Consider the following 13,011-nt stretch of genomic DNA (forward strand, 5'->3'; position numbering starts at 1 on the left):
GGATGTTTGTTATTCCATGTGGGTGCTGGGAATTGAACCCAGGTCCTTTGGAAGGGCAGTCAGTGCATTTAACTGCTGAGCCATGTCTCTAGCCCCATGGATATCATACATTTTTGATACAGGTAAAGTTAGCAATCTTCTTTCATGTTATAAATTTTTCAAAAAATTTTAAAATAATTTTTAAGTCTTAAATCTAATTCCTCAGCCTCTAATTCATAACTATGGCTTGAGGTAGGGATCAAAATTAAGTTTTCTTCCATATAGGTTAACCATTATTTCCAGCATTGTTTATTGAACAGTTCTTTTTTTCCTACTGATTTCTAATACTGTTATCAGTCCTCCAATAGGACTGCTTAAATTCTGATGTCTCAGTCTTACAGCATTAGTCCAGTTTCTACCTCTACAGAAATATTATATTTGAGGCCTTATAATATATCTTAATATGTGGTAGTACGTTTTCTACCTTACTCTTTTTTTTCCCCAGATAAGGTCACACTCTGTAGCCCTAGCTAGCCTGGGTCTCACTGTGTAGACCAGGCTGGCCTTGGACTCATAGAGATCTGCCTGTCCCTGCCTCCTGAGTATTGAGATTAAAGGCATTTGCCACCATGCCTGGCTTATCTTATCATTATTATTATTTTTTTTTTGGTCTTTTTGAGACAGGGTCTCCCTATAGCCCCAGTTGTCCTGGAACTCACTATGTAGACCAGGCTGGCCTTGAACTCACAGAGATCTGCCTGCTTTTGCTTACCAAGTGCTGGGATTAATTTGTGCCACCACATATTTTTTAAAATTTTTATTTTATGTGTATGTGTGTGTTGCCTGCATGTATGTAAGTGCATCTGTGTTGTGCAATGCCTGCATGACAGGAGAGAGGAAGGTTTCAGATTCCCTGGAACTGGAATGACAGTTGTTAGCTGCTATGTGGGTGCTGGGATTCGAACCTGGGTCCTCTGCAAGAACAGCCAGTGTTCCTAACCGCTGAGCCATCTTTCCAGCCCCTATCTTATTTCTTTTTTTTTTTTTTTTGGTCTTTTTGAGACAGGGTCTCCCTGTAGCTCTAGCTGCCTGGAACTCACTCTGTAGACCAGGCTGGCCACGAACTCACAGAGGATCCGCCTGCCTCTGCCTCCCAAGTGCTGGGATTAAAGGTGTGCGCCACCATGCCCGGCATACCTTATTACTTTTTAAGATTTATTTTATTATTTATGTGTATGTGTGTATTTGTCTGTGTGCATGTATGTGCATGTGTGTTCAGGTGCCACAGAGGCCAGAAGAGGCACTGGATGCCCTGGAGCTGATGTTAAGAGGTGGTTGTGAGCTACCTGACATGGGTGCTTGGGTCCTCTATGTGAGCAGTATTCAGTCTTAACTGCTGAGCCATCTCTCCAGCTCCTCTACCTTTTTTTTTTTTTTTTCTTCGTCTTTTTGAAGCAAGGTCTCCCTGTAGCCCCAGCTGTCCTGGAACTCATTATGTAGACCAGGCTGGCCTTGAACTCACAGAGATCCAGATCCATCCACCTGCCTTTGCCTCCCAAGTGCTGGGACTACAGGCGTGCACCACCACGCCCGGCTTCTACCTTATTTTTTTAATTTATCTTGATAGGCTTCAGTTTTTCATATGAATCTTAGGAGTACCTTAAATTCCATGAACATAAAAAAGTTTCATAAAAATTTTTATTGGAGGCTGGGTGTGGTGGCGCATGCCTTTAATCTTTTTGAGACAGGGTCTCCCCTGTAGCCCCAGCTGTCCTGGAACTCACTATGTAGACCAGGCTGGCCTTGAACTCACAGAGATCCGCCTGCCTCCACCTCCCAAGTGCTGGGATTAAAGGCGTGTGCCACCACACCTGGCTAAGCTTTCTTTTTTGTTTTCCAAAGTGTCATTTTTTACATCAGCAATAGACATTTTGTTACATTTATTCCTAAATTTCTCATAGTTTTTGTTGAAATTGTGTGTTAACTTTAAAAACTTTCTTACAGTGACCGGGTTCACAGTTTGATATACTGAGCCTGTACCCTCTAATCTTGTTTATTAGTCCTAAAGCCTTCTTTCTAGGTTTTCTTAGATTACTGATGTAGACAACATGAAAATACTGTCAGACCTGCTTCCCCATTCTCCTATTTTCTGTTCATCCCTCTGTGCTACACTCTGGGGACTTTCCTTAGCTTAAGTTTGTATTTGTTTCCCTCAACTGTATTAAGGTGTTACCTGTTGTATACAGTGAGATTCTAATCCCAGTGGCTTATTTTTCATTCCTAGAGATATCATTTGGTTCTTCAAGGTTGTCATCCCTTTTTTTCCTTATGTTTTTCTAAATTATTTGTTATTTTATGTGTATAAGTGTATTGCCTGCATGTAAGTGCACCCATGTCATGCAATGCCTATGGAGGACAGAAGAGGGTGTCTGATCCCTTGGAACTGGAGTTATGGATGACCATTAGCCGCTATGTGGGTCCTGGGATTCGAACTCAGGTCTCCTGTAAGAACAGCCAGTGCTTAACTGCTGAGCCAGTGCTCTTAACTGCTGAGCCATCTCTCTAGTTCCTTTCCTTATGTTTTTATTTCCTCTCTTTTATGTCATTAATTATTACAAACATTATTTTATTATCTCTGGTCAACAGTGTTATTATGTGACATTTTAAAGCTGATTGTGTGAATTTGAGTATCTGTGCTGACTCTTGCTCAAGGTGGCTTATTTCCTTGTGTAGTTCAGAATTTGGCAAATCAAGTTTGGTCCAAGTTAAGGCTATGTGTTCCTAGTGAAGTTTTGTCTAACCTCTTTCAGGGACCCTGGCATACCATCTCAGAATCACTTCATATGCTCATGTTTTTGAACCCTAATTCCTTCTTTACCACTTCTCGCTGTTGATGTGTAGATTTTTCTGGCTTGTCATTTTACTGAACATACGGTCATTGCAACGGTTTGAACAGCTCTTTCCAAACTCATGTTGAGATTTAGTTGCCATTGTGATGTTACTAAGAGGTGAGACCCTCAGGTGATTAAGTCATAGGGGCACAGTCCTCACGAAGAGTGTTACTGTGAGAGTGGGATAGTGATAACAGAGGAGTGTGATGCCATTTTTCTCTCTTTCTTGCCACATGATCCCTTCTACCAGGTAATGACACAAGAAAGGCCTCACCAGAAGGGTCCCTTGATATTAGATTTCTTACTCTCAAAACTATAAGCCAAATAAAACTCCATGTATCTAATTTGCTTGGTTTGTCATAATCTGTGACAGAACAGAAAATGTATGAAGGTGGTCATGTTTCTTTTTAAACATCTATTAAATTTTATGTATTTATGTACTTGTGTGTGTCTGTGTGTGTGTCTGTGTGCATGTGTGCATGCCAGGGTGAGTATGTAGAGGTCTTTCTACCATGTGAGTCCTGGAGATTGAACTCAGGCTGTCAGACTTGGTGGCAAGTATCTTTACCCACTTGGCCATCTCACCAGCCCAGTAGGCATATTTCTGTGCGGACTTGCATTTCTGACTCCCGCAAGCCTCTGTTCCTGGGTGGAGAGTCTTGTTTCTACATAGTCATTAAAATCCAAGTCTCCAGATTACTCATCAGTACCCCTTCCCACAGGATAACCACACAGTCCTGTCACACGTTTACTGCTGTGGGCTTTTTTCTCACATATATTTTATTAGCGTGTATTGATTATGTAAGACTTCATTGTGACATTTTTATAAACACTGCTATGATTTTTAAGCCCTTCTTTGATTCTGACACTTGGGGATGCTGTCAACTCCCATTTACTTAACTATGCATTTCAAAGAATGTTGCTGTATTTTTTAAAGACTTATTTATTTTGTTTTGTATGTATGAATGTTTTGCCTGTATGTATGTATATGCACCAAGTGTGTGCCTGGTACCCTTGGAGGCCACAAAAAGCCATTAGATCCCCTAGAACTGGAGTTCCAGATGTGAGCCTCCATGTGGGTTCAGGGAACTGAACCTAAGTCCTCTGTAAGAGCAGCAAGTACTCTTAACTACTGAGCCATGTCTCCAGCCCCAACTTGCTGGATTTATAATTGTTTCATAATGGATGAATTTTCAGATTATCTTGCCATTGATGTTTCTGGGGGCAAAAGTCTCACTTGTTTTTTGCCTTTGTTTATATGACATGCTGAACAATCTATCTGTCAATCTTCTTTATGGAGTCTGTTATTAGAGACATGCTTGCAAAGGCTTTCCCCAAACAACATTATTTACCTGTGCTTATTTTGGTGGTTTTGCTTCTTTACATTTAATATTTAAACCACATGGACTATATTAAATTCAAGGACGACCAAGCCTTTCATATTAGCAATAAAACTATCCAAACAGAACGAAACAGAGCTATAAGCTAAGCACATCGCCTTTTACCAATAACTGAGTCACAGGTTTAGCACAACTGTCATTCAGCCACAAGTTGATGGTTCAGTGAAGCCAGCAGGGATCTTTATCACTTCCACCAGCTGCCCTGTCCAACCCAGTGCTCACAACCCAGTAAAACTACACTCACCTTAAACCCTACAAAACAGCCATCTGAAGGCACCAGGCAGTGCTGTGAGACTCCTGCAAGCTGAGATGTACCTTCCCCTCAGTTTGCATGGAGAAAGCAAGGGAAGGACAAGCATAGCCAAATGGGCTCTAATTATTGGAAGAATGTTGAATGCATTCTGCAGAGGACCACTGACAGTTCTGGGTGTGTGTGATGGCTAGCTAATCTTGGTTGTAAGTTGACACACTTGGGAAGAGGGAACCTCAACTGAGATATTTCTTCCATCAGACTCTCCTTCAGGCATATCTGTAAGGCATTTTCTTGATTGCTAATTGATATAGGAGGGCCCAGCTCACTGTGGGCAGTGCCATCCTAAACAGGGTCGGGCTATATAAGGAAAGTAGCTGAGTAAGCCAGGGGAAGCAAGCCATGGTCTTTGCTTTGGTTCCTGTCCTGGCTTTCCTCAATAATAGAGTGTAATCTATAAGCCAAATAAACCCTTTCCTCTCCAAGTTGCTTTTGGCCAGCTTTTATCACAACAACAGAAAGCAAATGAGGACAGTTTAGAAAGCAGTTATGGAAGAAAATCTCCACAGTCCACAGTGTGTGTGGGTCACATGAGCAGCTGGGCCTGAGGGAGGACCAGGTCTGCTCTGAGACTGAGCCAGAGGGCCTTTCCACCAGCCTGAGAAATCATCCCAGGGGACTCAGGACAGTCTTGGTGAGGACCCCAGTAGAAGGGCTGGCTGTGTCCAGGAGACAGTGGATATATGCTAGACTCTGCCCTCATACGTCGTCCCTTCCAGCCTCAATCTCTCCATCTGTGAAGGGTCAGGACTTGATCTGGTCTCAATAAAAGGATCTGAATTAGAACCCAGACATTTTGACTTCCAGGGCCAGTCACCGTCTATTCCGAGTGCTCACCATTCATCCAACTCTGAGGCAGCACATTATAGACATGATCTTTTGCAATCCTCATTAGCTTCCTATGAGGTTCATATTGTCATACTGATTTTGCATTTATTAAATTCAGCAAATATTTATTGTGCCAGTTTATTAAAGACCAAGTGATTTGCTTGAGAACTCATAGTAAAGGCTGAGTCACAATTCAAATTAGCTCTGTCTTTCCTGGATTTACTTACTACATTCGGTTATTTTCTGGATTTACTTACATTGAGTTATTCATCCATCTACTGACCCACCCACCCTGCCATCATCCATCCACCCACCCACCCATCTATTTCCCGACCCCTTTCCCTATTTAATCATCCCTCCATGCACCCATTTCTCACTCCTATTCATCTATTCGTCCATCCATCCATGCACCCATTTCTCACTTCTCTCTAACCCTCCATCTATTCAACCTCTCACTACTTCCTCTCTATTCATTCTCCCATCCATCCAGCCCTCTATTTCTTGCCCCCTCCTTCTCTCTAGCCATCTTCCTGCATCTCTCACTCTCTCCTCCCCAATCATACAACCAGCCACCTATCCATCTCTTTCCTTCCATTCCTCTATTTCTCACACCCTCCTTCTCTCTAATCCTCATTCATCCATGCATCCATCCATCTCTCTATCCTTCCCTCCCTCCTTCTACCCAGCCATATGCCTATCTTTTTCCCATCCAACAATACTGATGCTCATCTGTACAAGCCCTGGCTGTATATGTACAGCCTCTTCCCTTATGAACTTTCCTCCTCCATCTACTCACCACAACATATCATGTCTCCACACATTTCAGATGCCTCCCACTCACTTTTGTTTTGTAGACCTTAAGCACCTTCATAAACTTGAACTCTTTTCCAAATGCAAATCTATACCTCCTTGCTCCTTAAAAGTTGACCCTGAGACCCCTCCCGTCTCCAAGACATCTTCCATGACTTCCATCTTCAAGAGATTCTGATGTTCAGAATCCTGTCCCCTTCCCCATGAAAGCCATGCCCTTCCCACCAGAAAACCCATTTAAGAGTCAACGATAGGCATCAGGTGGTCCTTACCAGGTTTCCAACCTGCAGCATCTCCTCAAACTCAGTTGTCATATTGTAGTGCTCCAGCGCCATGAAGAGTGTGTTGAGCACGATGCACATGGTGATGGTGAGGTCGGCAAACGGGTCCATGACCACGAACTTTACCTTCTGCTTGATGGACATCCACAGCGGGCAGCACTCCCAGATCAGGTAGCGCTGAGCAAAGCGGTTCCAGCATGGCGGACACTTTCGGTGGGACTCCTCCAACTCTGGGGGCAGCCAAGGAGTTAGCTGTGTTTGTTGATTAAGTCGTCTACATCTCGTGGCATTCTAGAAAGGGTGTGGGACTTGCACGGGGAGCTGATAGGACACTTTATAACAGTGGTAAGGCGAGAGAAGATTAATGGAATGGATGGCCTGTGTCCCAACTCTCTACTCTGGAAATGTGGTAGGAGAGGGCTGCAAGGACAGGAAACTAAGATGGATGTGGAGAAAACTGGGATATGATAGATTTGGACCACTGCAGGCTCACATAAGACAATAGTCTCCCATAGCTATGGGCATGCTCAGAGCAGGACAGCCTGTAAATGATGACAGGAAGTAGAATAACCAAGTTCTGATATGAGGATACCAGGTACAGAATATGAAAGAGCAGATATAGATATCTGAGATATGCCAAGAGAGACAGGGGAGTGGGACCAGAACAGGCCATAAGACACAAGCATATACCTGGGACAGGATGGCACAAGATGGGGGTACCTGGCTTGGCCCAGAAGGCATGTGGGGTTGGGACCAACTGAGATGGATAGAGGATTGCTCTAATAAATAGTCTGATTATACATGGGAATGACTGGGAACAGGCTAGAACAGGAAAGGCATACAAGGGATAGGGTGGTTCTAGACAGACATGGGTATGCTTGGGAGAGGAGGGGATGAGATGGAGAAGGGACTGGGACAGTCCAGGATGGATGTGGGAATACTCAGAGAAGAAACAGTGGAACTAGAGGAAAAGAAACTTAAGTACAGGCAGGGACATTCACAGCTAAAGGACAGAGATGTCTGGGAGAGGTCAGGGGAAGTCCAGAGGAGTTGTGACAGACAGGGTACTGTGGAGGCAGGATGGAGATGAGAGGGCCTGTAGGAGTGGGGAAGCTTGGATGACACTGGGGACACTGACCTTCTAGGGCGCTGGTGAGGACACTGACGGCACTGAGTGCCCGCTGCCGTGCTCCTGGCTCCTCAAAGCCATCTGGACATGGAGCCTGGGGCGTCAACATCTGGGGCCCACCTGGCTCCTCTGATGGTGTGGTCTGCATGCAATCAGGAGACATGTGTCAACCGAGGGAAGGTTCTGCCTCATCCGCAAACCTGCTGGGCCTGGGTGGCTGGCCTTGGCTCAGGCTGGGAGAGTCTCAAGGGAGCAGAATGGAAGTCTTCAATTTTAGTTTTGTGTTTTGTTTTTACATTTTTTAAAACAATTTTTAAATTTATTATTTTTCTTTTATGTGTATGCATGTATTGCCTGCATGTAGGTCAGTGCACCCGTGTCGTGTAGTGCCGGGGGAGGTCAGAGAGGCTGTCGGATTCCCTGAGACTGGAGTTACAGACAGTCGTTAGCTGCCATTTGGGTGCTGGGACTCGAACCCAGGTCTTCTGCAAGAACAACCAGTGTTCTTAACCGCTGAGCCATCTCTCCAGCCCCTTGCTTTTAAATTTTTTAAAAAGTATATGTATGTATGCATGTATAGGTGTATGTGGACACATGTATGTCACAGTATGTGTGTGGAGATCAGAGGAAAACTTGAAGGAGTTGGTTCTCCCCTTCCACCACGTGGGTCCTGTGGATAGAACTCAGGTTGTCAGGCTTGGCAGTAAGCACCTGTACCTGTTGAGCTATTTTGTTGGTCCCTTGCTTTGTTTTGACACAGAGTCTCATGTAGCGCAGGCTGGCCTGGAATTTGACATGTAGTTGAGGATGACCTCGAACTCCTGATCTTCCTGATTCTACCTCTTAAGTGCCAGGATTATTCATGTGTATCATCACACCCAGTTTATACGGTGCTGGGACTGAACCCAGCACTTTGTGCATGCTTGGCAAGCGTTCTACCCATTGAGCTATGTCACAGCCCCCAGGGAGGAGGTCTTGATGAGACATTAAATGCTGGACTGGGAGAAGCTAAGTGCAACCCTCCTCGGCTTACAGTGCTCCTGCCCCCACTCTTCCTGTCCATCATTATCTCCTTCCTTTCCTTCTTCACCTCTCAGTGCACATGTGCCACACAGGTTGTTCCAGTGCCAGATGCTGCCATGTACATTAGTACATGCAAAAATGATCTGGGAGTCTTAACTGACCACAAGCTCCCTAGAGTCAAGAGCAGGAAGAAGCTGAAAACTGATCTAACATACTCTAGGATGACATTAATAGAAACACAAAGCACAGTGCTTAGATGGGGCTGGTAGGAGGCCATGTCTTGTGGAGGGAGTCTGGCTGTATTTACCCGGAAAATTATAAATTGGTCCTATAATTCCTTGTCTAGTAATGTATCTTTATAAATAATTATGCATGTGAGTGCACATGCATGCACACACACATACACACACACACACACACACACACACAAAACCACCCCCCCCCCCCAATATACAGAAATGATGTTCATGGCAGCCCCGTTCCCAATACCATAATGCTAGGAAGATTATTAAAATCCATTATGGATACAACTGAATTCTGAACTCGGATACAGATGATAATGAGAATGATGAACAGTCCTGGGCTCACCTCCACGGGGGTACCTCCAAGACCAGAGTTAGATATAAAAGCAAGATAAAGACCCAAAAGATAAATACCCAACTGTTAAAGTGGAAATACTTAGAGAATTAGGACTGGGTAGAGGGGAAAGGGGAGATCAGTCCTTCTATACTTTAATGAACTTCTGTGGTGCTGGGCTGGTTTACAGTAAGAATGCATTACTTTTGCAAGTAGAAAGACCAGATCTGGAAGCAGAGCTGTGGCTGCCTGACAGCAGCGGCTGGCAAGGAGGCATTCTCTGGGCTTATTCAGAGCCACCCTGAACCAGAGAGGGTTCATATGAGCTTCCAATCAGCAGGGCTCTGCATGGCTACAGCTCACATGCCTGAGCTGGGGCTGCTGAAGGAACTGGGCTGTTCAGCATGCATAGAGACACACTATAGTCTTTGTAGGGCAGAGGGAAAGAGGGACCTGAGCCATTGATGACCCTAGGTAGGTACTAAAGAGACATGAAATAAAATCAGGCTTTCATAAGTAATGGGATTGCTCTGAAATGTTGCCCAGGGATGTAGTGAGCTTATCAGTCAAGTAAGTATTTCAGTAGAGGTTCCTGGGGCTGGAGAGATGGCTCAGCAGTTAAGAACACTGGCTGTTCTTGCAGAAGAACCGGGTTCAAATCCCAGCACCCACATGGCAGCTAACAACTGTCTGTAACTCCAGTTCCAGGGGATCCGACAGCCTCTTCTGTCCTCCTCGGGCATTGCCCGTCACAGGTTCACTTACCTACATGCAGGCAATATATGCACACACATTAAAAAAAAAATAAAATAGAGGTTCCTGAGGGTTGAGGCGGCTGGAGTAACTGCAGTCCCACACACAGGTCTAATGCAAGCACAGATCTGGCCAGCTGAACTCACAAGTATGTCTGAAGTGCTCTCAACTTCTCTCCTTGCCCTCTATTGCCAACTTTGATAGTTTGGGTTATCATGAAGCAAACATTTTCTTCTTTCCTCTCCCACTGTGGGTGAATAGACCTCCCATCACCAGTGTTGACAGACCAGCCTCAGCCAAGGGACTATGTGCTGGAAAATCTTGATTGTCAACCTGATGGGATTTGGAATCACCATGGAAACACACCTCAAAAGAGGGAGGATTCATCCAAAATATGGGTAACACCATTATATGGGCTGGGGTCCTGGACTGAAGAAAAAGGAAAAATCAAACTGAGCACCAGCATCTCTCTCTTTCTGCTTTCTGACTGTGGAGTCCATGTGACCAGCTGTTTCATACTTCTCCACCATGCCATCATGTATGATGGACTGCACCCTCAAACTATGGGCCCAAATAAATCCTTCCTTAAATGATTTTGTCACAGCAATGAGAAAAGGAATTAATACATAATGTAACTAGGTAAGATGTGCTACAGCTGTCTGCCCTCTCCTCATGCTCCCAGAATCTTCCACGAGAGTCCCCAGGCATCTGTCACTTTTTCAGCCTGGGCCCTGACCTGATCTATAGGGAGCATGCCCAGCCAACAGTTAGCCGGAAGCGGAGCTGCCCTGCCAAACCCAACCAGTCAGTTCCTCCTCAGGGCCTTGCATTTGTTCCCTCTGCTTAGAACAGCATTTCTCCATATCTTTGTGGCTGGCTCTTTAAAATCATTCATCTGCCTGCCACTTTTAATGTCAGTTCTTCGGAAAGGCCTTCTCTGAGTGTTCCAACAGCCGTCATCCCCAACCCTCCCCAGTGACTTTCAATCACAGAACCTCATTGCAACCTGGGATAGTCTTGATGCCAACTTGATTGGATTGTGTGATACCTAGAAGATTAGCAAAGCACACTTCTGGGTGTGTCTGAGAGCCTTTCCAGAGAGGATTAGATAAGGATAGAAGACCTTCCCTGAAGATGAGTGGCACCACAGGTTGGAGTCATATATGATAAAAGAGAAAGAACGATAAAGTCTCTCGGGTAGACATTTTCTCTCTCTGCTCCCTGGCTGCCATGATGTGAGCTGCTCTGCTCTGCCGTGCCCTCCCTGCCATGATGGACTGGAACCTCTGAAACTGAGCTAACATAACTCTCTCCTCCCTTAGGTTGCTTTTTGTTGGGTATTTAACACAGTAATGAGAGTCTTAATACAAGGCTTGAGGATACTCATCAGTCCACTGTTTCCTGCCTGCTATGTAGACTCCAACAGGTCTGCTCTGTTCATTGCTGTGACATTGGAGCCTTAATGCCTCGTGGCCCTCAGCAAGGTAGGCAGAAGCTAGAGAATGACTCAGTGGATGGATAAATATTTGGGACTCGGATGAAATAATAAAGGTCTAACGTGGTGGGGAAGAATGACTATCCAGGGTGCTCCACCACCCTCAGCATGACCCTGTGAGATCAACACTCATACAGAGTGAGACAAGGTAAACTTCTTCTCCTCCATCTGGACACATTGTCACCTTACTGCTGGCCCTTCCTCCTCCCACTTCCCCATGCCAACTGAGGTACCATGTGCCCAACATGGTGCTGTGTTTGCAGACTAGAACTGGGCTTACTAGGGACCAGCTAGAAACAAGGAAGGCATTCCCATGGGCCTCTGCCTGCTAATCTCTTTGACTTTTCAAATGTCTCCATCTTGGTTGCTAATTTCTTTAACCTTGCAAACGACCCCTTCTTGGCCTGCTAATCCCTTTAAAGTTACAAATGTGCCCTGCAGAAGTGAGAATGGGTGAAGTCAGAGTTCCCGGTAATGAAGTGTGTGAACTTGGATTCCTCCCGACATGTGCAGCACAATGAGATGATTTTCTCCCTAATGGGATTAGGAAATTCTATTAGCGCTCCTGGCTGCTGAGCTGCCTGCTTGAGGCTGGGACTCCAGAGCTGGGCCTGCCTGGCTCAGGGCTCCTAGAAGCCAGATACCCCACCCACCAGGTGATGGGTCATGAAGGACACAGATGACTCTGCAGTCCCCAAAGGTTTGGAGGTTCCTTCCCTTCACATGAAGCTATAGGAAGAGGGCACTTGGCAATGCATCCTGGAAATCCTTGGCAGACTCACATTAACAACACTCAGTAACAGTCGTGTGTTCATGAAGCGAGAGCTGGCCTAAGCCCTGGACCTGTTTCAACTCTCTTGGTCCCCACAATCTGCTGACGTGCATATTAATTTGATTTCCCCTTTGCAGACAAGGAAATTGAGGCACCAAGAGATTAACCCATACTAAGTCCCACAGCTGGTAGCCATGTGGGTGTGAACCCTCCCTCTTCAGCACCACCTCCACTTTCCTAAGACTTCCTGTCTGTCTAGTGGTTTCCTCCCCAAGTCCCTCTCCTATGTCCCCACACATTCAGTCCTTTCCTGGATGGGTTGTTCAGGCACTGTGTATGGTGCCACTGATTAGCCTTTCATGATTATCACCATGCTGACCATAGCTCCAACATCCCCCTTTGCTACTTCTGTTCCAGCCTCATCATGGTGCTTGAGGCCAGACAAGCTCTTCCTCAGAATCTTATTAGCTGCTGTTCTGTGACACGATTCCCCAGAAGACAGTAGTACAGTGTGTTACTATGACATTTGAACACTGTCAAAAAATATCCTTGTATGTCTTCAGTGTCCTAAACACATTAGCCCACGTAACACTTAAAACAGCCCTAAGATGGGTATTTTTCACCCATTTTACAGATGAGATTTCACATGCAAAGGAACAAAGCAACTTTTCCATAGCCATTCAACTAGTAAGCTGTGAGCCAGAATCCAAAGCCAGGGTACCTTCTAGAGCTTGAGCAGCGCTGCAACATCAGCCCTCTCAGCT

General features: G+C 45.2%; 1 protein-coding gene across 1 annotated transcript in view; it reads right to left on the reverse strand.

The window, feature by feature from the left end:
• The window catches only part of Scn5a (sodium voltage-gated channel alpha subunit 5), a 107,505-nt gene that overhangs the window by 47,758 nt on the left and 46,736 nt on the right, over nt 1–13,011 (reverse strand). Inside the window, exons 13-14 of the mRNA XM_029565006.1 lie at nt 7,638–7,770; nt 6,491–6,729 (exon numbers count right to left, since the gene is read on the reverse strand). Coding sequence (XP_029420866.1) covers nt 6,491–6,729; nt 7,638–7,770 — 372 coding nt within the window. The remainder of the gene's footprint in view (nt 1–6,490; nt 6,730–7,637; nt 7,771–13,011) is intronic.

This window comes from Nannospalax galili, unplaced genomic scaffold (assembly GCF_000622305.1).
Source record: "Nannospalax galili isolate Female #2095 unplaced genomic scaffold, S.galili_v1.0 scaffold951, whole genome shotgun sequence".
Taxonomy (NCBI): Eukaryota; Metazoa; Chordata; class Mammalia; order Rodentia; family Spalacidae; genus Nannospalax; species Nannospalax galili.